Genomic DNA, 25,958 nt, shown 5'->3' on the forward strand with positions numbered 1-25,958 from the left:
AACCACGTTTTAAGTGGGGAGGGAAGGAAAAGCATTCAAGGGACAAGGAACACGCGTGGGGTGTGTGGAGAAGGATGCTGCTAATGATGCAGGAGAGGGGTTTAAGGGGAGAAGGAGCTTGCGTGGGGTGTGTGGAAAAGGAGCTTTTCGGTGAGCTGAGTGGTGAGTGGGGAGGAAAAGAGCACTGTTGCTTTAAAGGAGCCAACCAGACAGCAGCCACTTACAGCAGTGTAAGCAGCTCCTTTCCTCTCCCGCTTTGCTCCTTCTCTTCCTCTTTGCTGCTTTACCAAGCTAATGGCGAATCCCCTGCAACCCAAGTCCTGCTCAGCGGATCAGCTGAGACGTTGGGAGAATCGTAATTTCCCCCTCTCCCTCATCCCGTGCCCTCCTGTCCCCAGCAGCCTTTTTAAAAACTCTCCCCCTCTCCCTCCTCGCGTGTAAGTGGTTGCTGCCCGTTTTGCTGCCATGGCTCTCCTTCCCTCCCTCCTCCTCAGCTCCTCTCCCTCCTCCTGGCTGTAAAGCAATCAAAGCTAGAGCCCTGCAAATCCCTGAAAGCGGCTCCCCCCGCTTTGCTTGACTGATGGCAGCCATGGCTCCGGTCGAGTGCATTCGCTCCGTAACACGCACAGGCATTTCCCCTTACTTTCTAGGAGCAAAAAAGTGCATGTTTTGGAGCGAAAATTACGGTAGTTTTTATCCCAGGTGAGTAACTAGTTGTAATACAATAGAACAAGTTCAGTTCACCTGCTTTAGGTGTCTTAAATCCAACAACGAAAGCTAGTTTTAAAATGTAAGAAGTTGAATGCAGAAACAAACATACAATATAGATTACGATCTAAACAGTCCAAAATATGTTAAGAAGTAATTATTAATCCCTTTTATGCAAATACTTAAAGCTGCAGCCTTGCTATCTCCATGTACAGAGAGTGAGGTGTAGATGTTCTCTCCTGCTATGGTGCTAAAGCACTTCCACACTTCGTCTGTTAGCATATGGTGGCTTTCTCCTTCCTAGATGCTAGTGCACTGGCTTTGCCTTGTGGGAACAGCAGACTTCCAACATTTTGTGGACAAAAATAGGGATGCATGCACAGGCAAAAGGAATGTCATCAAGAGCTACTACCAAGGCTATACCATGTAGCACACTGTAAGACAAGTTAATTAAAGGCTCACATGAGCCCAAAGCACCCACTTGCACAGAGGCTGTCTGCTGCATCTCTGCATGATTATCGGGTCCATCCAGCCATATCTCCTTCCAATCAGACTCTATGGGGATGAATGGTTCTTGAATGCTCTGACTTGGGTGTGAATGGATTACTCCAGAACACCAAATTCCAGAGGTTAAACAGAAGTACCTTGCTCTCAGACAAGGTTCCCAGTTCTATCTCTGTGTCAGTTGCTAGCTGGACTACCTCCATCCAACGAAAAGGTGCCTCCAGATCTGTGAGTCATGGAGGAACCCAGAGGGTGAGTACTTCCATCAGTGAAGAATTCTTACTCTTCAGCTGCAGTCTTAGAGACATTTGCAGGAGATTAAACATGACTGACCATGGTAGAATTTACTTCTGAATAAAACAAGCATAGGAGGGCATTGCAAAAGACTTGTGCAAAAGAATGTGAGGGTGAAGTGAGGCTCCGGGATGGTAGAGAGCATTAAAATAAAGTCAGTTCAGTTCAAGGAAACTTTAATACTGATTATTTCAAAATTTTCAGAGCAGTTTTGGTCACAAAGGACTAATTGGAATTTGACTGTCAAAAAAACTTTTGTCAGTGATGACTGACTGGGGGCGGCTATTTTCTCGCCCACCATAGAGCTGAATGTAATATGTCAACAATTTTATTCCAGTAGTTCCTTGTAGGAAATGAGGAAGAGATGTAAGCATTTGGAAGTGCCAAGGAAATATTGGAGGGCAGCGAAAAATGTGGCATGAATGTGCCTTTCTAAAGGCAATATTGAACTGAAGAAAAGTGCCTTGTACTGACACTGTACTATTCTTTTAGATCTTTAACTGGGAATGATTGTTTCAACTGAATGTGAATGTGTAGGCTTGTAATCATTCCAAATATTTACCACAGGGCTGCTGTCTGAAGGGCTTTGGAATATAGTCTGATTTTGTGTGTGTGTTTTTTTAAAATACCAAGTCCTAATGTATGGACAGTCTGCAGAACTGAAGTACATAGAAAATTTCATTAGGCAAGAAATAAAGTTTTCTCCAGTTGAAGGATGCATTTCAGAAGAGAAGCTCATCCATGTTGGAGCATTCCCAAGACTAGTAAAAGAAGCCAAAATAATTGGGGGTGGGGGCCAGTCCTGTTTACTCCACACATTGTAAAAAGTTGGTTGTGTGAATCATTTCCGAGTCTCTCCTGCTCACCTGATGAGGAAGAACTCCCACTCCCAAGTGTAGGTAGGATGCCAATGGGAACTTTTTTTAAAGCCTCCCCTCTCCCTCTCCCTCTCTCTCCTCCTCCCCCTCATTGTACCTCTAGCCCATCTTTATAGCTTTACAGTGGTACCTCGGGCTAAGAACTTAATTCGTTCTGGAGGTCCGTTCTTAACATGAAACTGTTCTTAACCTGAGGTACCACTTTAGCTAATGGGGCCTCCCGTTGCCTCCATGCTGCCACCATGTGATTTCTGTTCTCATCCTGAAGCACAGTTCTTAACCTGAGGTACTACTTCTGGGTTAGTGGTGTCTGTAACCTGAAGCGTCTGTAACTCGAGGTACCACTGTATCTCTTTCATGTAGAGATATCTTCTAAAACAGTCAGCTTTCCATAGACTCTGAACATGTTCAATGCACACTGAGATACCTTGGTTTTATTTCCCTGTCTTTCCCTTACTAAAGTTTTTTTAATGGAAAAACTCAACAAAACCTTGAGGTCTTAAATCTTATTTGATATACTTGCCACACTTTGGGGTGTGTGTGTGTGTGCGTATCTTGTAAGTTTTAAGCCAATATGCATTTGTTTGTTCTGTCCAATAAATAAAGTGTTTAATCTGCTAAAAAGCCTGGTTGGGCTGCCATGACAACCAAACAATGATTGAAACTCAGCTGTCACAGTGACTTGTCTTGCTTGCATTTTACCGCTCTGAAGCTTTTATAGAAATGAGGCCTACGAAATGCTATAGGAATCTTCATGAATGAGAAGAGAAGACCTTTGTGTGTAAAAGAATGCACAGAAACAGTCTGAGAACAAAAACATGTCCTTGCCTTGCACCTTCAGACCATAGTGGCAAAAATAGATGTGCTTATTTCTAAACAGTTCCTGATGGGCCTGATGTGCACAAAGGAACCTTCATCACACTCAAAGGTGTTCAGAACCTTAAGACAAAAAATTCTGCATTGTTAATAGAATTGGGAGTGCCAATTTTATTTTGCAGCCAGCTATTCTGGGTCTGCTCTTCTAAATGAACTTCACTGGCAGTAGATTTGAGACAAAGAAAAGCAAGTATTTAACATAATGCATTTTTACAAAATTCAGTGCCACAGTATGTGATAATGTCTATGGGTTTAGATGGCCTAAAGAGGAATTGGACAAATGCATGGGTGATAAGTCTACCCATCAGCCATGCCACTAAATATCACTTCAGGAGGGATTCCTGGGAAATATGTAGCTGACCACTGCTGGAAACAGGATTCTGTAGTAGCTAGTCTTTTTCATCTGATCTTCTTGGGCTGCATTTATTTATTTTTTAAAACCATGAGTGGGCAATTTTGTTTCTGTTGAAGGTCTCATACATTTGAGGATAATCTGTTGGGGGCTGTAGGTTGGTGGTGAGTGGAGACAAAAGTGTTTTGGATTAATTAAGAGGGAATGAAGACCACCCTGCTGCATTTTTCACCATGGCTACTTCAAATTACAATTTGCTATCTACTCAGAAGTAAGCCCCACAGAGTTCCTTTCTGACTTTTGTATGCTATACATGCACACACAGAGCACAGAAGCCTGCTGTTTTGTTCTTGGCCAGAAGCCTCCTAATTTGTTCTCAGACAGCTGGGGGAAAGCTGCTTTTACCTGAGCAGTTCAACGAGGAAAATATGTGTTTAAAAAATCAATTTAATTTTATTAAATAAAACATTGCCCCTTCCAGTTGTTCTGTAACTACATAGAAAGAGGTTGGGGGAGGAGAGAATAGTTTTAAAAGCCGGCAAATAACAAGGAGGAAACTAATGAAATGAAATGAATTTATGGGTTGGAAGAATGGGGCAGCTTCAGAAAGCATTGAGCATTGAAGGTTACCCATCTGTATCTTAAGGGAACAATGTCATCTCTAATTTGTTTACATGGGCAGGTAACAATCCATCAAAACATGGGTGCAGAAGAAGACTGTATGTGTGTGTTTGTAAAGGCACAGGGCAGTGTTAACCTAATGAACCGCATCAGCGGAAGCCCTTGTAGAAGGGGAAGCAGGTCAGAAATTAAGGCTTCTGATATTTATGTGGGTTGCACAGTGTTCTCCAGAATTTCATAGAAGCCATAGAATTACTGTCAAAACATAGTTTTTAATCTTAAAATTATGGAAGGATACTCTAGTATGCAAAGGGAAGTATGTGTGGTCTGGAGTCAAAGTTAATATTTGGAACTACTAACACTACTGAGAAAGAGGCAGGGGAATTGTGATTGGAGTTCAGTCTTGCAAGATCAGCAGAATTATTAGCTTGCATAGTTTTCAGAAGCTTTCTTGCCAACACCTTCAGTTTGACATTGTCTTCTTCCCTTAAATATGCAGAGACCCCTTCCTCCTGTCTCACAATGGAGATTAAAAAACATGAGAATATGGAGAGAGAGAGGGAGAAACTAATGGCAGAAATGAGTGGCAAAAAAGCCCCAAACAAGAGAATCAAAATAGATCAGCAGCAGCAAGAGCAAAGAGAGGAGTCCTTAATCATTTTGTAAAGGAGGACAAAGAGAAGCCCTTCTAAATAGCAACAGGGGAGTGAAAGCATCAGGATGAGAAATAGCAGAAGGTAGCAGAAGTTTGGTAAGATGACTAGCATTTGACGAATAGCAAGAGGAAGAAATAAAAATAGATAAGGGACAGGAACAAGAAGGAACTTAAAATGTGTAGTTTAATCTTAATATTGATAATGGAAGAAGCCAGGGAAAGCTGAGGCTATGTACACACTACAGTGGTACCTTGGGTTACAGGCGCTTCAGGTTACAGACACTTGGGGTTACAAACTCCGCTAATCAGGAAGTGGTTGCTCCAGGTTAAGAACATTGCCCCAGGATAAGAACGGCAATTGTGCACCAGCGGCACAATGGCAGCAGGAGGCCCCATTAGCAAAAGCACGCCTCAGGTTAAGAACCGTTTCAGGTTAAGAACAGACCTCTGAAACGAATTAAGTTCTTAACCTGAGGTACCACTGTATACCTTAAGACACATTCTTTCTCTCAGAGGATTATGGGCACTGTACTTTGTTAAGACTTGTGAGTAATCTGGGAGTAAGCTGTATTGAATTTAATGGGACTTATGAGTAGGTATGGTTGGGATTGCTACTTTAGTTTAATAAAGTTTAAAAGGAGCTTACTTCCAGTTAAGTGTGTACAGGATTATATCCTTAAACTGAAAAGCAGGAAAATTGCTAAGTAAAATATATCATGGTAATCATTGTGGGATGGAATGAGCCTCTGAATAAGGGTGTTTATACAATCAGTAGATAAGAAAGGATTTGTTATTAAAATATGTAGATATAATTGATAAGAGCAGTTTTGTGAAGTGAAAAGTGAGACGGAATCCAAGTTCTTAACTTGCAGCGAATAAAGAAGAATGGTGATTTGTAAGGAAGGGAAAAACAAATGTGAAATTGAAAGCTTAGGGGGCAAGACAATAAGCACTCTTCTGGTTGAGACAATGATGTGATGTGCGAGGCTATGAAGGCAGTTGGAAATATCAGTAAGACAAGAGGGAGGGAAAGATAGAGCTGGAACAGCATCAGCTTAACAATAGTACTGCAAGTCGAAAGAAGATATCAGACTTCCAGTGCAGGAGTTTAAAGTGTGTGAAAGGAAGTGGGTAAAGAATTGACATACACACCCTGCCCGAAAGCCTGCAAAAGAAGGAGAAAGCAAGGAAAACAGAAACCTTATTCCTTTTTTTTCTTTAAGCAACAACTCAGCACTACAACATCTTAAGGAATGAAGTGAATTATGAAGCAGGTTCCTGTGAGAAAACAATAGCAGCAGAAGTCTGAGGTAAAAGAGAGGTGACAAATCTTGTTTAAAAAGGAACATAAACTTAAGTAAGAAAACAAAAAAGAAGCGCAGAAATACTGAGAGCAACATCACTGGTTAGCTGAAGTAATAGATAGGAAAGTAGTAAAATCTAAGAGTGGTTTTCAGTTCCCTGTTTCAGTTTTGAAGAGCAAGGACACCTGAGAATCATAGTGCACCTCTGTGTCTCCTTCAACATGGATACTCATACTTGTTCCCCTCCTCTTTTTTTCCCTTTTTTTTGGTAAGAAAAGCTTGTTGGTGGCTAGATTCCTCAGTGTTTTCTTTGGGTATTTTCCAAATAGTGAGTAAACTTGTTTACCTGAAGTGTTTGGAAAAGCTGACGTTATATTAGCAGCAATGTTTATTTTAGGGAAACGGCTTTTCCTAAGTGCTTGTTGGAGCAATTTACAATCTTGGCAGGTATTATGGTGAGAAAGACTGAGAAGCAAACTGACTGGAGCTGGGCAGACTTGCTTGCTTTTTGTTGTTATTTTGAAACAAGTTCTTCTGGCTCTTATTTTAAAACTTTTAGGCTATTTTTTTTTCTGTCTGCAGGTGATTGACTACCCTGTACCTTTTTTGTGATGTGTATGAACTACAAATGTAGCTATTGAATTTTATTTATATATCTGTTCTTTGCTTGCATGCGTATATAAGTCACAATCCTGGGTTCATGTTCAAAATTGCAAGTCTATCAATTTGAAATCTTTGATTTGTATGTGAAAAATCTCATTGCAGTTGTACCTTGGAAGTCAAACAGAATCCATTCCGGAAGTCCGTTTGACTTCCAAAACGTTTGACTTCCAAAGTGCAGCTTCTGATTAGCTGCTGGATCTTTCTGCAACCAATCAGAAGCCGCAGAAGCCCCGCCGGATGTTCTGCTTCCAAAAGAATGTTCGAAAACCGGAACACTCCCAGTTTTTGATCGTCCGGGAGCCAGAATGTTCGACTCCCAAGGTGTTTGGGAGCTGAGGTACGACTGTATATTACTGAACGTCATATCATAATGCAGGAAATTGCAATTTATATGTACTTTGAATGCCTTTGCTTTGCAAACATCAAGAGGAAGAACAGTTGTTAGTCTGCTACAGCAAACACCAAGAGCTCAAAAGCTGTGAGCGGAATTCCACTCATGAAACAGAATGCCCTTCACTCTCTTGTACAGAAGAGGGAGGGATGATGACCCCATTGCCTCCACCTCCTCTCCCCTCCCCCCCCCCCCGTTCCAGAGGGTTGGGTATTCACAGCAGTGCGGGAGGATGCAGGGTAGAGTGGGGATGTAGGGGGAATGGAAAAATCAGCAAGTTACCTCCCTCTTTCTTTTCATAGATGCTTGTACACAACTGAAGCCTCTTGTCTGCTAATATACTTTCTTGTGTTGTGAAACAGTATCACACACATACAGCATAACAGTGCACAAAACACTATGTTAGTGTACCCTTTCACATATTCAGTAAAGTATCATCCACATTAGGGTTAGAGCACAAATGGGGCAAAAAATTGTGTTGTCCCCAAGGCAGTTTCTGGGAGGGGTTGAGGCAAATTCCCATCAGTCTGAAATTTTGGGCTCCGAGAGGTGTTTTGATGCCTGCAAATTTCATCCACTTCTGCAAAAAATGCAAATGTTTGTTAGTTTCCCCATTCTACTCATTGAGGAAACTTATTCAAGCCTTTGATAAGTGAACTAAAGGAAAGTGCTACTTGGGATTTAAACTAAAGCAACCTACTACCATTTAAGCTGGTTACAACCTTCCCCTTCTTACAGACCTTATATGGATCTATAGGGTGATATCCAATAAACACAAGGATTTCCGTTTGTGCAATGGGAATTCTCCCTTCTACTCTCCTTGTATGTATCCCACGATCACCCCAAAACTGCTCCAGAGGTTGAGGTAACCCCCGAAACAGATTTGGGGAAAAGAGTGGGGAAAGTTCTGTTGTACAAGAAAAACACATTCACTGATGAAATGAATAAATTGGATACTGCCTATAATAAATCAAAAACAAATAAACCAATAAACCAATAAACCAATTCTTGTATTTCTATAGAAAGTTTAAATGTTAATTTTGAAAAGACTGTGTTTTCAGAATCACCATATAAGAATCGAACTTTGCAAATCTAAAATGGAATGTATAAGCAATATAGCCTCTTCTCTTGCAGAAAAGGGCTGCTGGTATTATGATTTGTGGTTTCTTTCTCAGGAATTTCAGTTAGCACCTCAGCCAACATTGTTTCCCCCTTATTGTACTGATTCAAACTAACCAAAGAATGCTTACATACTACTTGTCACGGAAACAAATTCTCAATTTTATTCATTTTCAGTTTCCTGAATGTGGCTTTTATGGAATGTATGATAAAATTCTACTTTTTCGCCATGACCCTACCACTGAAAATATTCTCCAGTTGGTGAAGTCAGCTACTGATATCCAAGAAGGTGACCTTGTTGAAGTTGTCTTATCAGGTAAAAATAATATTTTTATGCTTTATACTTTATGTATTTTATAATTGCTTCAGTGTGGGAATCGGTAACAGTCCCGCTTAATTTGATAATAGTTCTGACCACCAAACCTGTCTCCTGACTCCACCAGCAGTTTGTCAGATTTTTTTTAGAACTTAAGAACAAAGAATAACTCTGGATCAAGCCAGTCCAGTAGCCTGTTTCCAACTTCCAGGAACCCAACAAGGTTACCTTGTTTTAAACAGCAGGCAAAAGCCTTCCTTTTTACCTGGGCTTTTGGCCCTTAGTTTGAAGGGTTTTTAAGTATTCACAGCTTCTTTTGGCATGACATGTCTTTATTTGTGCAGATGATGTGGTGTTAAGGTTTTTATTGATTGTGTTTATTGTAATTGGTTTTAGTATCTCTACTGTGATTGTAAGTCACATGGAGTTATTTTTAATTAGTAAAGCAATTGATAAATGTTATTAATAATCATAATCATCAAAAGAATCTTCACTTCTTTTAGAAAACAATAGCCAGTCAAGTTAGAGTGATAAAAAGGTTAGGCAGACATGCCTCTTTATTTACCCTGTAAATTGCCTTCACAATGTATCAGGGGTCAGCAAACTTTTTCAGCAGGGGGCCGGTCCACTGTCCCTCAGACCTTGTGGGGGGCCAGACTATTTTTTTTTTTTGGGGGGGGGTGGAATGAACGAATTCCTATGCTCCACAAATAACCCAGAGATGCATTTTAAATAAAAGCACACATTCTACTCATGTAAAAACACATTGATTCCTGGACTTTCCGCAGGCTGGATTTAGAAGGTGATTGGGCTGCATCCGGCCCCCAGGCCTTAGTTGGCCAACCCATGCAATGTATCACTGATTTGTATGCACCATAAGCATGTAAAACAAAGTACTGTACTGTATTTTTCCATGTATTGGATGAGGTTTTTTAACTCAAAAACAACGTCAAAAAACTGGGGTCGTCCAATACATGGATAGTGGCATGGGGGGGGGGGGGAAGGGGCGCTCTGCCAGCCAGTTCGTTGGCGAGAATGCGGCTTCCCCCAATGCTGCAGTGAGTGGGGAGTGATCTGCGGGGTCTTTCCAGCTTGCAGCTGTGTGTGTGTGTGGGGGGGAGAAGCTGCACACCTCTAGCCAGCTTGTTGGCAGGAGTGCAACCTCCCCCGATGTCGATGCATGTGGCGGGTGCTCCCTGGGTCATTTCCCACATGCAGCGGTGGCGGCGGAATCGGGGGAGGTTGCATTCCCATGGGACTGCAAATTCCTCCAATGCCGCTGCACGCAGTGGGCACTCCCTGGATTATTTCCCCTGCACAGCGGCATGAGAGGAAGTTGCGTCGGATGGCTGGCGGGAGCTCAACTTCCCTCAATGCCACTGTGTGTGGGAAATGATTTAGGGAGTGTTTCCTGCCCCCAGCTGCATGGGGGGGGGGAGAGAGGAACAACAACTTTGGGCCATCTCCCATCATTTCCTAAAATTGAGTCCTAAAATTGGGGGGGGGGGGTTATAGACAAAAAAGTATGGTATATATTTAGGGCCCATCCATGCTATACATTTAAAGCAGTCTGTGGCGGACCCTCAGATCTCAAATTTGAGTGGCACTCTGTGCGACAGCAAGATTTGGCGCCCCCTGCTTCTCAACACTTCATTCTAATAATAGTTGCAACATCCCCTGTGGCACTCCCAAGGTTCCCTGCCCCTCAATCTACCTCTGAGGTGGTATTATATCACTTTAAACAGACTTGGCTTCCCCCAATCATCCTCAGAACTGTAGTTTGTTAAGTGTACTGAGATTTGTTAGGAAACACCTTTTCCCCTCAGAGCTACAATTCCTGAGAAGGAATTGGTGGCTAAACCACTCTAGGAACTGTGGCTCTGTGAGTGGAATAGGGATCTCGTAAAAACTCTCAGCACTATTAACAAACTACAGTGTATAGGATTATTTGGGGAAAGCTGTCACTGTTTAAAGTGGTATGATACTGCTCTAGATGTATACTGTAGATGGGGCTTTCCCCTCTTTTTTAGGTAAAGAGTTGAAGATAAAGAAAGAAAATAGAGATTTCAGACGTTAACATTTGTAAATTCTCTAAGTCTTACTGAATCTAAACTTTATTGAAATAGGAAATTCCATTGAGTTGACCTGCAGAAATAAAATCATACTTGTTAACCTTCCAAACCAAGTTGCAATATATAAGGTAACATTATCTTAGAGTTACAAGAAGGCCAACTGCCAGGCATTTGCTAAAGGATCACAAACTTTAAGCACATGGCTTGGAAACATCAAATCCAAACTTTCCTTTTGTTCAGTTATAGCAAATTTATCCTTTTTGTTCCAAGAAATGGCTTGTTCCTTTGGCAATATGCTGCCTGTCCTGTTTCTTTTACCATATTGCCACAATACATAAAGATTTCTATTTGGCACATGGTATTTCTCCTTTGACATGCAGACATTTTTTCATTCTACTGAAACTACAAAAGCAGCTGTATGATGATGATGATGGTGATGATTTAAATGTACCTGCACAGTCCTGTAAAAATATAAAGGCGGACTGCTTACCAACAGCAGAGGGAAGTATAAGGACTTTATTGTATGTTCATTATACAGTAGACTAGATTTTATGTTCATCATTCTTTAGGAATGCCAAATTTTGTCAGAATGACAAAAATATTGACTTTTTTGTACTCTAATTATTAGTGGATCCTGATGTAATAAGAGGGTTTTTACTGACCTAGTTCACACATAACACTAAACCATGGCTGGTTATACATTACATATTGGCTTAACTATGGTTTGTTTACTTCCAACTAACCACAAGCTAAAACCATTGTTTGTTGTTGGCTTATAAACCTTGGTTGGTTTTAGATATGACTTTCACCAAACTATGAAGGCATGAGTCAAGAGCAGTGGTGGGAGAGAGAAACAACCCTAAATGCTGGAGAAACAAAACATGGTTTGTTTGTTTGTCTGTGGGATAGTTCGTAGTGTGTTCAACAAACTATAGCTTCAACCAGCTTATTTGGCTATGCAAAATTATTTACTAGCACAAATGCAACAAAGCGTCTTCTTTAATCATGCATACTCCTTCCCTGGTTCTTCTCCAGTCCAGAATAAATTCCCCTCTCTGTCACAGCTATCATTAAGTATTACTTGGACAGCAAAGTCAACAAATGTTGGCCTTAACCTCCCACTTGAGATGAGTGTTCAGACACCCCCCCCATACATTACTGGCACCCCTCCAGGCCTATGGATGGGTATGCTGGCTGTAAATTTGGCAGCCATGTGAAGTGGCCCTATGTATGTGCATGTTTAGGGCTCCTTCGTGATGGGAGAGGAATCCTGGGAGAACCAGGGTTTTACCTCACATGGAAAATCCTTTTTCAACTTTTTTGTGTATAGCCTTTTCAAGGGGTGGGGTGGGAAATGTGACTAGCTGGCACTATCTCTTCACACATCAAAAGAACATACCAGGGAGTTCAAGTGATCTCACATGTTACCTACTGTTGTCTTACCACAATGGTTGTGAGTTGTGTAGGGACTTAGTGAAATGCCAAGAAGTGCCTCCTTATCCCCTACATAACTCAAACTCTTTGTAGTAGCACAATGAGAAGGGCCCTGCTAGCTGACTTCAAGGTCTCGGCTTGCTCATAAGCATAGAAACTTCCAATAGATACCTAAGTATCATGTTTTTCAAGGCTTTATATCTTAGCAACAACCCATTTGGGCCAGGTAACATACAGTCAGTCAGCCTCCAATTACGGAGATGGATCATTGTAAATTTACCAAATACTACAGGTGGAGTCATTGGGATGCGGGTGGCGCTGTGGGTTAAACCGCAGAGCTTAGGGCTTGCTGATCAGAAGGTCGGCAGTTCGAATCCCCGTGACGGGGTGAGCTCCCATTGCTCGGTCCCTGCTCCTGCCAACCTAGCAGTTCGAAAGCACATCAAAGTGCAAGTAGATAAATAGGTACCGCTCTGGCAGGAAGATAAATGGCGTTTCCGTGTGCTGTTCTGGTTCGCCAGAAGTGGCTTAGTCATGCTGGCCACATGACCCCGGAAGCTGTACGTCGGCTCCCTCGGCCAATAAAGCAAGATGAGTGCCACAACCCCAGAGTCGGTCACGACTGGACCTAATGGTCAGGGGTCCCTTTACCTTTTTTACAGGTGGAGTCACTTACAATTAGAGTTCTGAGAGTCCTGGGCTACGTGTTTAGTTATTGGTGTTAGTCTAGTTTCCCTTCTCTCTCTTTCTCTTCTCTCTCTGTTATTCCTTTTGCTGAAATTTAAATTGTAAGTTTCTTGGGGCAGGGATCAGCCCTTTTTCTTTTGCTAACTCCGAAACATGCCATATGTGATGATAACAGTACATAAGTAAACAAATCTCAAATATTTTATGATGCAGCAGAGAGAGAAAATCAAAATCTAAATGAGAAAGAAAAGTTGTTTTTCTTTTAAATGTTCACTTTCTTAATGTAAAGATTTTCACCTTTTGCATTTGCTTCCAAATATCTATTATGTATAAGTTGTACATCTTAAATTTGTCAGGTTCCACAGTCATTTCTTATCTGGCATGTAAAATTACAGGTTTCTTATGTAATGAAAAAGTAATATGCTTGGAAGAGTTTTCACAAGTTTCTTATGTGAAACACTAATAGATTAAAACTTACATTAAAAAACCAGGTTGACACTGTGCCTGCCAGCAAAATTCATAGCATAATTTCATCAAAAGAAATGAAAACTATTATAGTATGATTTTACCTAAAATATTAAATTTTATACCACGACTGATACAACACATGGAAATCATTGCATATTGCTTTAGTATAATCAGAGAGAAAATGGGATTTTTAATACAGTTTTTTTTTCTTTAGAAGGGAAGCTAGTGAGATGTTATTGAGCTTTCACACAGAATTTCATGAGGTGTTTTTTTCACCCATTGATAGCAAATGTAATTGAGTTTTATTTAAGTTCTTTTCTATATCTGAATGCCACATTGGACCATATGAAAGAACACTGCCATAATACATGCCTTGATAGTAAGTAGAAATACGAAATTGTTCAAGGTGTAGTCACCTAATGAGCAAAGTTGATTTATGATATGAGAACATGAAGTGAAAAATAATATTCGATGGCCTTTTGGAGTTAGCAAGACATTTCCTTATCAACTGCTTCTGTGAATCAAGCTGGTAGGTATTATTGTAGTTTCATATTTGAAGACCCCTCTCCCATTTCAGCAGCTCTGCTACCAACGTGGGGCTCCCTTATGCTGTTTCATAGTATCTAAAAGTAAAACTATTATTTTAAAAGAAAAATGCTTCTTCTGTACATTCCTAGGAATGTAGCAGTAATTATTACGATTGATGGAGGAAATGTGAAATTAAGCATAAAATTCACATTCTGACTCAAAGGGGAGAAGTTTTGCCTTTCTTTGTAAGATGCATGTTATTTTTTTTTTAAGAGAACAAAAACCAGCCATTTTGAATGAAAATAATTCCATACATATAGTTCTGTGAGTCATATTTGTGCCAAGCTTCTATGAATCAGTGTAAAGTCAGACTGGTAGATAATTGCATGATGCCATTTTTTCTGGTTTAAAATGATTTGAAAAGAGATTGTTTTATGGAAAAATATAAAATTTGCATCATAAGTTAAAAGAAAAAATATTGTGTCTTTTTGGAGTATCATGAGATGAGTTGATTTTTTTTCTTATTAACCACTTAGAAGTTTTACTACAATATAGTTTTGTGTGCATGCACACACAAATAAATTTAGAAGAGTAACTTTTGTCTTCATCTTTGAGTTTCATTCAACTGAAACTTCTTAACCTATATCTGTTGTGTTCTAATAACTCCCAAGCTTTTTGGAGAGAGGTGATCCTTTTGACTTTGCCTGCCAACTTCCTTTTTACCAACCCCCGGATTTTTGAAAAGTTTCCTCTTTTGAAGTAAATGTGATTGTATTGGGCATAAAGTGAAACAGAGCTATCATCCACCTAGTCAAAACACTCAGTGAGATCTTGGGATGAAGACTGAAATCAAGGAAGCATTCCAAAGAGGAAATGTTGTAATAATAAGGGGTGACACAGATTGGCCACAAAAAGGGAAAATTTCTAGATATTCTGAATGATTGTACCCTAGAAAAATTGGTCATGAAACCAGCCAGTAGGACAGCAATTCTGGACTTAAATAATGGATGGCTTGAGATGAACCAATTGAGAACAGTGACCATAGTGCTATTAAATTAAATATACATGGAAACAGCAAATTGCTCAGAAAGTCCATTATAGAAGTGGTGTCATTTAAGACTAAAGCACTTCAGTCTGCCCAGCTTGGCTCAGAGGCTTCTAGAATTAGCATAGATCGGGGAACCTTTCACCCACCTCATTACCAGCTGTTAAGCAGGCTTATTGGAGCTGTTGGGAGTTGTAGTTCAGCAACATCTGGAGGGCCAAGGTTCCACACGCCACCATTAGTGCATAAAAACTTATATACAGTGTCTCTCTTCATGACACTTACTTTTTTGGACTTTGTTTTGGCGTCTCTAAATTACTGTCCTGTGCTCCTGCACTCACAGCCCCAACTCTACTCCCCCCTTTTATTTATTTTTTCAAAATTTTGTTTCAGCTTCACCCCAGCTCCTGTCAGCTTTCACCTCACAATCTTATTAAAACTTATCAAAGGGTTTTCTAAGAGCTGCTAGAGTACTTGAATTCACGTGATGCCCTTCCGATGTTGTTGGGCTCCAGTTCCCATCATCCCTAATCAGCAAAGCCAATAGTTAGGGATGATAGGAGCTGTGGGTCAGCATCTGGGGATGGGGGGGGGGGGCAGCATGCTGGCAATTCATGACATCATTGTATAGCCCAGAAACATATGAGTCAGTATGTCTTGCTGTTTGCCTTTTTCATGCCTTTTGGAACAGAACAATGGACTAGGAATTGACCAAACCACAGAGAAACAAGAATAAACATGGTGGGTGTATTTTATCTGGCAAGTTTGCATTTGAAAATATTTTAATCCAAGGCTGAGAGGCGAGATATATAGGAAGAAGGGATAATATATTTAATGTTTCACAGTTACTTTGTGAAAGTAGTACAGTGGTACCTCGGGTTAAGAACTTAATTCGTTCTGGAGGTCCGTTCTTAACCTGAAACTGTTCTTAACCTGAAGCACCACTTTAGCTAATGGGGCCTCCCACTGCCGCTGCGCCACCGCCACGTGATTTCTGTTCTCATCCTGAAGCAAAGTTTTTAACCCGAGGTACTATTTCTGGGTTAGCAGAGTTTGTAACTTGAAGCGTCTGTAACCTGACGTACCACTGTACTGGGATAAATTGAGGTAACTTGAATGTAATGACATAGTAGGGCACATAGTAAAACAGAGTGAAGGATTCAGTCATAGGCAATCAGTTTTAAGTTCAACTAGTGTCAATGAAAGATATTTTCTATTGTTATGAATGGGGAATAAATGTGCTTTATTTATAGTACAATTCTACAATGCCTACTCAGAAGGCAATTCCATTGCATTCAATGAAGTTTACTTCCAAGTATGTAGGTACAGTATAGGACTTCAGCCACTGGAGTAATTCAAAATCACCTACAGATGCCTTTCACCCATAGCTTGTTACATTTCTATTTTAAAAGTTCATTTTAAATTATCAAAGAACAATTTGCATTGGCAAATTAAATAAGCCTGGTCTCCCTTATGTAAATGGCTTCTGTGTGATTCCTCTGGGCTATTCTTAGGTTCAGAGATCAGGTGGTGGCATGCATTATATGAACTAATACTTGACTGATAAATGTCCACTGCAGTTTCTCTCATTGCCACCTCTCCTTTTGAAGCCATTGTGAGATGGAAATCACAGTGTAAGTATATTTGCAGAGTACAGATTCCTCTACTCTTCAAAAAGACTGTGTTGGTATCATTTATTTCCCTGAAGAAAAACTCCACAAACTCAGGTTTATGAACAGTGGTGCTGAATTTCTAGAAAGAAAGCTGTCGGAGGTCTAACCTTCCTAACAAATACAATTAAAGGACAGGAAGCCTCTTCCTGCCTCCATCCTACTTTTGTACTAGCTTTTTGCTTTTTGCTAATTGCTTTGGGAGAAGTGTTTGTATGACCTAAAAGGCACTCATATTGTTTTTCCATATGCTTCGGGGCTCATAATATGTTCTGTATTGAAGCCTTCTTGAACCCTGTTTCATAATAACCCCTGGCCAGTGAGTTAAATTATGGAACAGGAGATTTGTAAAAGCTTTAATCTTCTCACAAGTCTATTTGATTTGATTTTTTTAAAAAAATGTTTTGAGTTTAGTTTCTGTGTGTATGCTGTGTTTTCACATATTCCATAAATGTTCACAAGCGCTGTTTTTATGTCAAGGGTTGTGAGCTGTGCTGACCTCATAATTAGTCTGCAGAGAAACTAGCTGTATAAGTTTACAGTTTTAATAGGAGAGGTGCCAATTACTTCATTGCTAGCTGACTTGTAGCAGAAGACTGCAGACTAGGAAGTGATTGTTGTAGAAGTCAGTACTGAAAAAAACAGATTCAAGAATCCATAAGTTCCAAATGGAAAGGGTTTAAGACAACTCAATGATTAAGTTAGTTGAATAAGAGCGGTTTCCGTGAATTCCAAGCATTTTATCCAGTGGTGTTCTTTACTGATGAAAATCTGCTTGATCCATTAGGACTTCCATTAGCAGAAAGAGTGGTGCTACTTTTTGCTGAACCCCCTTTCCTTTGCAGCTACATCATCCATCTTTTTAATCTGCTCCAGTGGTTGAGGAACTCACTGGAACAGCATTGTAGGTAGCACAGCAGACTTCAAGAAAAGGAGGAGATACGTAAGGGTCAGCTTCACACCCTCCTTCTGACTAACAGAAGCCTCCACTGGATCAGATAGCCTTCACGCAGCAGAGCAACATTATTTGATATGACCCAGTACAGTGGTGCCTCGCAAGACGAAATTAATCCGTTCCGTGAGGCTCTTTGTATAGCGATTTTTTCGTCTTGCGAAGCAAGCCCATTGACAGCTTAGCGGATTAGCGCTATTAGCGGTTTAGCGGCTTTTAGTGATCAGCTGTTAAGCAGCTTATCAGCGGATCAGCTAATAAGCGGCTTAGCGGCTTAGGAAAAGGGGGGGGGAGGAAAAAAAACTGCAGGAACTCGCAAGACATTTTCTTCTTGCGAAGCAAGCCCATAGGGAAATTCGTTTTGCGAAGCGCCTCCAAAACGGAAAACCCTTTCGTCTAGCGGGTTTTCCGTCTTGCGAGGCGTTCGTCTTGCGGGGCACCACTGTATAAAAGGAAAAAGAAACACAGTTGCTTGAGTAGCTTGAAAGAGTTACACTAACTAATGCATTCTTCTTTTTGTTTAGTTTGCGTAAGAATCTGAACACAAACTTCTCTGAAAGGGATCCTGTCTATCAAAACAAATGGGAGCTCTGTATCAGAGAGAGAGAATGTTAACATAATTTATTCTTTTAAAATATAACAAAATGCATTGCTTCCTCTTCTGACTTCAGAACATGATTCAAGATGCTGATTTTGACCTATCAAGCCCTCAGTAGTGTGGCACCTGTGTGGCACAGAGAGAGCATTTTATCCTTTGTTCCATCATGACCTAATAATCAAAACAGAATGGTTTCTTCACTGTCTGAACACAAAAGAAGAAGGCGATGTACACAATACTATTTACTCTATACCCACTAAGCTCCCACCGCTGGTTTTTGAAGCAATATGCGCATGACATTAGCCACTGTCTTCTGTAGTTTCATGAGAAATATTTAATTGCATTTTCCCCTCAGTTTCATCTGTATTGAAAACTTAGGGCATCTTCACTTTGTAGTTAAACTGAGGTGTGTACACTTGAGACAGCTGCGGTGTGCATGCGGATGACTGTGTATACACAGATGACAACTTCACAAATAGTTAAGAGGGTACTTGCATCCCAAACCCTTTCCTCATGCTGGTGTGGACAAACTGGCTGACTTAGAAACACATCAAATCTAACTGATGTGTACAGCAATGTGCAAATGAAATTTGAAGCGCAGCAGAGTAGGGAAATGACCTTGCTCCATTTTAAACTGGTAATAGCTAAAGAGAAAAGCATTCTAGAAGACTGTGGTGCAGTTTTGAAAATCCCTTCCTCTGGGGTACATTGCCAGAATCAGAATAATCTTTTAGAATTGTTGTTAATTATGAGCAAGCAGGAAATAACATATATTTGACTAAGTTTTCTGTTTGTAGTTCTCTTAAGCTGTTATTACTACCAGCATTTAAGAAGGTACAGAAGAGAAGTTGAAGTAAATAAACCAATACATAAGTGATTAATGAATGAAAATGAATTTTCTGTTGTCAGAAATGTGTGATGATCATGATCTTAACTATTTAAATGGGATGGGGGGAGTTCATGTAAGGGAGGAGAGGAAGGAAGTGTACATGTGCCAGATTGCTGGTGGTGTGCTAGCCTGCAAAGCGTTCCTTACCATTAGAGACCAGGCACTATTACATATATACCAAGTTCACGACTTGTGCTTATCCCAGCCTTCGCCAACCTGATGTACACTTACTCTCAGACCCAGCCAGCACAGCCAAACTTACTGGATCTTATGGGAGCTGTAGTCTGTAATTCAAATCCTTTGGAGGGCACCAGGTTAATCTATCAGCCATAGCCTAGAAATCCCTCCTCCATTTAGCTAGTTGAGAAGATCCAACAGCATTCTTCTCTCTCTCTCTCTCTCTCTCTCTCTATATATATATATATATATATATTTGTTTGCAGTGAAAATTGTTTTGGAGACGGTGGAATAGATGTTTCTTATTGCCAGGCTGAATTTATTTTTATTTTTATTTTAAACTGCACTTTTAACCCTGCAACAGAGTGGTTGATCTGCTTTTCTGTACTTTATAGCACTGCATACTTTTGGAAATGTAACTTTAGCTGAAATGATACAGTTTACGTTCCACATATGCTGCAGAATTTCACTTTTACTGTCCTCTTGAAATAGCAAACCTTTGTTTTATACTTAAGTCAAACAAAGGTCTTAGAACTTAAAGCTCTTGTGCCAAAATGCCTCAGGCATTCTATTGTTTGACAAGTAAGACGCAGTGATAAAGTAAGTTGTAAGTGTAGCACTTATGACTATATGACAGTATTTCCTGATGAATAACTTTTCACATTTATACAATTTATACATTTACACACATGCACAGACTCAGAAAGTTTTTGCAGAAAGTAAATAAAGGATCACCAGCATCATGCTTGTGAGTGCAATGATCTCCTTCAAGTCTTTCCCAGGTACCCACAAAGCCTCTTGAGTCCCCACCCCCCACTGTCCCCTTAGTCATAAGGTGACATTTTCTCTTCTGTCAAGTTTGTGGAACTGAAGGAGAATGTTGCATATGACTTTGACCTAAATCTCTTAGAAAAATGAATTGTCTCTCTGTGTGCGGTTTCTCTCTTTCTGCCTCTTGAGAGGGGGGTCTAATTGAGAGGGGGAGATAAGTAACCAGAACAGGTGGTGCCCATGACTCTTACTCAATGATATAATTTGATAATGGACCCAAAAAGGTTGGCAAACCCTGCAATTATGAGTTAAAAAAATACAAATTGGCATCCAATTTGCATGAGCAACACAGTACATGGTGAAAATTAAGGCACAGAAGGACTGCTTGTCAGTATCTTTCCCTGAATATGAATTCTTCTTATGAATGATATAGCCTTCAGTAATTGAGCCTGAAGTATCAATAGATCCTTTCTGCCAAAGTATCCTAGTGGTTGGATAAGGCTTTTAGTAATGTCATAGGGTTGAGATTAGAAATGGATGAAGTTCAGTCTAGGCTGTAACTGGGGCTTCCATTGGTAACAATAGTTTGGTTTTATATAGAAGAACTCATGATTGAAACCAAAGAAAATCCAGAAATCTTTTCCCAATATGTTTTTTTACTCCCTGCTATTATCAGTTTATCTGAGCTAAATCACTTGCTGAAAAAGAGTAGCTTTTTAACGTAGCAATATTAGGCACAGTTAGGCCTCCATAATCATCGTTGTCGTCAGCACATTTCATTTTAAACTTTTGGGAAATCTTTTCTTTCACCAGCTTCTGCAACATTTGAAGACTTTCAGATTCGACCCCATGCTCTGTTTGTTCATTCATACAGAGCACCAGCCTTTTGCGACCACTGCGGAGAAATGCTGTGGGGTCTTGTACGGCAGGGACTCAAATGCGAGGGTGAGTTAAAGATTGACCTCTGTGCATTTGCAAAAGAAGTTTCCAGATACATTGCAAGTGATATAAATACTCAAAAATTCTGGGCAGCAACAAATAAATCAATCAATCAAGTTTAGACCATACAATCATAACCCCCCTCCTTGGAAAATTCTTTATGCTCTCTCTTATTTTATTATGATTAATTCAGTAATAAACCACTTTGAGGTTTTACTACAATCAACTGGTATATAAATCTTGTGAAAATAAATAAATAAGTAGTACTAATTACTACTGAGGTTCATGCTCACATTTACAATCTCATTCACTTCTGTTGGAGATAAAGTGAATCTCATTCACTTCTGTTGCTTTTATGGGATAAAGAGGCTACAACAGGGGGTGCTGCTGAGGTGGGAGGAAAATCCTTAAGCTTGACTTAGGCATGCACATTCAAATGCGCATGCGCATTTGTGCCCACCTAAACCTATCTTTTGCCTGTCCCCATACATGCTGCATGATTTGGTAGACACAATTGTTCTTTTCCTCTTTCATGTACCATAACCAGGTCATCTCCAACTAAACTATGCTTTCAGTAGACCTACTGAAATATAGGGAAATGCAAGAAAACGGTCTGCTGGTTGCCATTGTTCACAATGACACCTCCTTTTATCCCTGATCCAAATGCAAGCCAGAGCCATCCTAAGGAAGCACTCTGAGCTGGCTCAGGAAGTCAAGGGTTAGTGCTCAACTTACTGAGATACCACCTAAACTCCGCACTGTTGAATAAACTTGCTTATTCAAAAGCAGGCATTTAAGAAATCCTTTCCAAATTACTAGTTTTCATCTGTTGCTTTAGATTGACACAATCTGAAATCAGCATTATTATTTTTTTAATTTTCAGGATGTGGCCTAAACTATCACAAGAGATGTGCATTTAAGATCCCTAACAACTGCAGTTGTGTCCGGAAGAGACGGCTTTCAAATGTTTCCTTGACAGGACTTAATAATATCAGGACAGTGTCTGCAGAACTTTCACCTACTACTACAGATGAAACTCTACTGGTACAAAATTTATAAATATTAAACATAGCAGGTTCTATAATAATAAATGAGTGACTTTTGAACACTTGATCATTACTTTTCTACAGAAAATATACATATATATTTCCAGAAATCTGCACACAGTAATATACCATGAAAAAAACCACACCAGTTATTATGTGCTAGACCACTGCGAAAGGGCTGGCTCAAGACTTTGTCTTGATGATATGAAGAGCAAGATGGAGGTCCCTCCTCTTCTCAAATATAGAAGCTGACTGGACAGATACTGAATTCCACACAGATGGATGCCCTTATCAAACATTCCTTGTGCATAAGGAAGTTCCATTGTGTACATGAAGCTCTTGTGTATGCATATGCTTCCTTATTCACTGATTTATATAATGGCACCATACATGTCGACCTGACAGACATCCACACCTGGTAAAATTTTAATATAAATGTTAATGTGCAAAATATTGCATGCCATAATCAGCTAGCCTCCCACAGAAAACGAAAGCTAGATTCACTCTTAATCAGCTTTAAAAACATCTATTACTTGCGCTTACTACACTAGACCTATATAGATTATAGTTTGAACTATTACATTAATAAAAATAACAAGAGAGTCCCCCCCTTATCCAAAATACAAACATTGCTCTAAATAAACTCTCATGGGGTTTAAAAAGTAATTACTTATACATTCCACATGTTTTCTTACATGTGCATCTTTCCCATGCATATTTTTTCTCAGTGCACTCCCCCCCCCCCCAAAAAATACATATTTTACCAACTGAAACTGTTTGAGCTTTCTTTTTCTTATGGAGTCACATTCCATATTTGAGCTGTAATATCCATTAGAACAGAGTCTGTTTATAATATGCCAGCACTAAAAAGCTCCAATAAGAATTATGAGCACCCACTGTCTTAGCAAAGTCTGAAGAATAATAAGGTTTAAAAAACCCTCTGGTGTAATTCCTGTTCTCTTAATGTGATATGTTGCTACCTAGTTGCATGCATGATTAAGTAACATAGCAACGCAGCCTCTGGATACACAGTGCCCAGTCCAATAAATAAGGTCACTACAGAAGTGTTGTCAGCATTCTTTTCATATCTTTTGGGGGTGCATAATAATTTTCAGTGAATTTCAGTAGTCTTAGCCATGGAGGTTCAGTGGTCTTAGCACTGGAGCTGTTGTTGTTGTTTAGTCATTTGGTCGTGTCCGACTCTTCGTGACCCCATGGACCAGAGCACACCAGGCACTCCTGTCTTCCACTGCCTCCCGTGGTTTGGTCAAACTCATGCTGGTAGCTTCGAGAACACTGTCCAGCCATCTCGTCCTCTGTTGTCCCCTTCTCCTAGTGCCATCAATCTTTCCCAGCACCACTGGAGCTGCACCCGGGTTCAAATCCCCATTCAGGCACACACATTCATTGGGTTGGCCTTGCTATACTATTGACTCTTCCCAATCAGTTAACAGCAGGACCTGCGAGAGGAACTTGCTGACAGGAATTGCTGTGGAAAGGAGAGCGCTACATCTCAGTAGAGCAAAGGCTTTACCTGCAGAAGACATCAGATGACCAGATACAAGAGAGAACGGGCTTTCCTAAGCTTTAATAGTTGCATGACAATCTTCACAGGCTGCAATTTTAATTTTTTTCTCTTCTACACAACTATTAAAGCTGTAGGAGCTCTGTCCACCCTTTGCATCTGGTCACACCATGAAGGCTCTAGGTTCATTCCTTGGCAACTCTGGATAGCAGGATTGTAAAATACCCCCTTTTCTCTGATGCCTTAGAGAGTCGTTAGTCATCAAAAGTAGGCTATAGGCTACTAGGGTAGATGAGAAAATTAGTGGACTTGCTTTATCTCCGTATGGAGATAAAGATAAAATCTTATAAAGCACACTGCACTTCGAAAGTGAGATGTAAGAATAATAAAAAACAATTATAATAATTAATACACAGAGCACTAAAGAGCTGTGGGGCAAGCCCAGGGGCTTAAGGACACTTACTAGGATTTTGTCGTCTTCTTAAGCAGCAGGGTTACAATCTGCCTTTAAATATTTCCTCCATGTCCAAAATGACTTACTACTGTGACAAATCAGAAGCTCACTGTCCTCAACACATGGAAGTACCTGCAATGTTCCTTGGACATTTCCAACAATAGTTGGGATTTATCACTGGGATGTAGTGTTTGAAGAAGAAGAAATTTTCACTAGACAATCTCAAGCTCTTTGGCTTGGTCAAAGGGGCTGACACATTTACACAGCACAAATTGCTGTCTTTCACTACAGGACTTATAACAGATTTATTGGCAATTCAAGTGGCAGTAAGGCCATAACCTAAATAAGAATGTGTAAACATTTGCATTGGCACCTTTGAAGAGTTCAGAAAGTCCCATTGTAAGACATATTTTGTGAGATTGTGCCAGCATAGCTCTTGGGGCACTTCATACAAAGTGCTTTTGTTCTGATGCAGGAAATCTTGAAGTGTGGGTGAGACATTACCTTCTCACATGTCTTTCTCATGTGATACATGGCAGGAAAACAACGGGGGGAAATTATACTTGCTTTAAAATTTTGCATTTAAATGTATATTCAAAACATTTTATCTGTGTTGTGAATACCAGTCAAGTATTATTAATTGAAGTTCTATTATTTGAAAATTTTCAGTTGATTCCACAAAGGCAAGGACGACCAAGAATGGCAACTTGCCTTTATCAGTGTATCATGGTAGCACCTGATAACCATGATAGCAAAGACAGGAGTGACTCTGGGATAATATTTGACAAGTCCATTTGCAAATATTTTTTAAAGCTTCAGGACAGATTTCATTTTAGGACAAGCTCAGTCTTCTAAGATAAGTTTAGAGGCAAACTTCATCTAGACAAAAACAATAAAACTAGATATTATTTACTTACAGTTAAATAAATGTGTAATCCTATGCATGTCTGCTCAGAAGTAATTTCTGTTGAGTTCAATGGGACTTATTTCCATGTAATTTTGTACAGATTTGTAGCGTTTGATCATATAAAAAATGCCTATCTATATCTCCTAGATATGCCACCATCCAAACACAAGAAGGGAAGTATCAGTAGGTTTGAAGAAGTACAAAAAACAGTAGTGGGGGTGGGAAGACTATAGCTCCTAGTTGGAAAAGGGGCTTTCCATACTTCAACATTTTGCAGGTCCCATTTGTTGGAAGTACATACAAATAACAGTGGGATTAATCACCTTTTTTTGTAATCCAAAGGTTCTATACATTTTGTTTTTGACAATTTTTGAAAGTTGTTTTGATTACTAAATAGTCTAACCCTCTGAATCTTATTTGAAGCCCCAAAGGCAACAAAAAAATACAGTGGTGCCTCGCAAGACGAAATTAATTCGTTCCGCAAGTCTTTTCGTCTTGCGAGTTTTTCGTCTTGCGAAGCACGGTTTCCCATAGGAATGCATTGAAAATCAATCAATGCGTTCCTATGGAAACCGCCTTCAGACCAGGTCCGGGGACAGTCTGTCCCCCGACCTCTTCTGAAGGCCGGCGGGGGGCGAAAGTCTTTGCTCCCCCCCCCCGCCTGCCTTCCCGGGACAGCGGAGACTTCTCCGCTGTCCCGGGGTGATCTTAAAATGCTGGCGGGCGGCAGCGCTGCCAGCATTTTAAGGAATTCTCCGCTGTCCCGGGGCGATTTAAAAGCCTTCGCTGCCGCCCGCCAGCATTTTAAAAACCCCGGGACAGCGGAGGACTTCTCCGCTGTCCGGGGCGATCTTAAAATGCTGGCGGGCGGCAGCGCTGCCAGCATTTTAAGGAATTCTCCGCTGTCCCGGGGCGATTTAAAAGCCCCCGGGAAGGCAGGCAGGGGGGACAAAGACCTTTGCCCCCCGCCAGCCTTCAGAAGAGGTCCTGGACCTCTTCTAAAGGCCGTGGGGGGCAAAAGTCTTTGCTCCCCCCCGCCTGCCTTCAAAAGCCATCCGGGATAGCGGGAAGCGCTTCCCTGCTATCCCGGACTGCTTTTAAAATGCTGGTGGTGG

At 40.4% G+C, this 25,958-nt stretch overlaps 1 protein-coding gene across 2 annotated transcripts in view; it reads left to right on the forward strand.

Moving 5' to 3' along the window:
* PRKD1 (protein kinase D1) overlaps nt 1-25,958 on the forward strand; it is a 102,068-nt gene that overhangs the window by 48,133 nt on the left and 27,977 nt on the right. For both annotated transcript variants that reach the window (XM_083743409.1, XM_083743410.1), the window contains 3 exons: nt 8,543-8,681; nt 20,786-20,917; nt 21,795-21,955. In XM_083743409.1, coding sequence (XP_083599535.1) covers nt 8,543-8,681; nt 20,786-20,917; nt 21,795-21,955 — 432 coding nt within the window. The remainder of the gene's footprint in view (nt 1-8,542; nt 8,682-20,785; nt 20,918-21,794; nt 21,956-25,958) is intronic.

Source organism: Podarcis gaigeae (assembly GCF_964106915.1).
Source record: "Podarcis gaigeae genome assembly, chromosome: 1".
In the NCBI taxonomy this organism is placed as follows: domain Eukaryota; kingdom Metazoa; phylum Chordata; class Lepidosauria; order Squamata; family Lacertidae; genus Podarcis; species Podarcis gaigeae.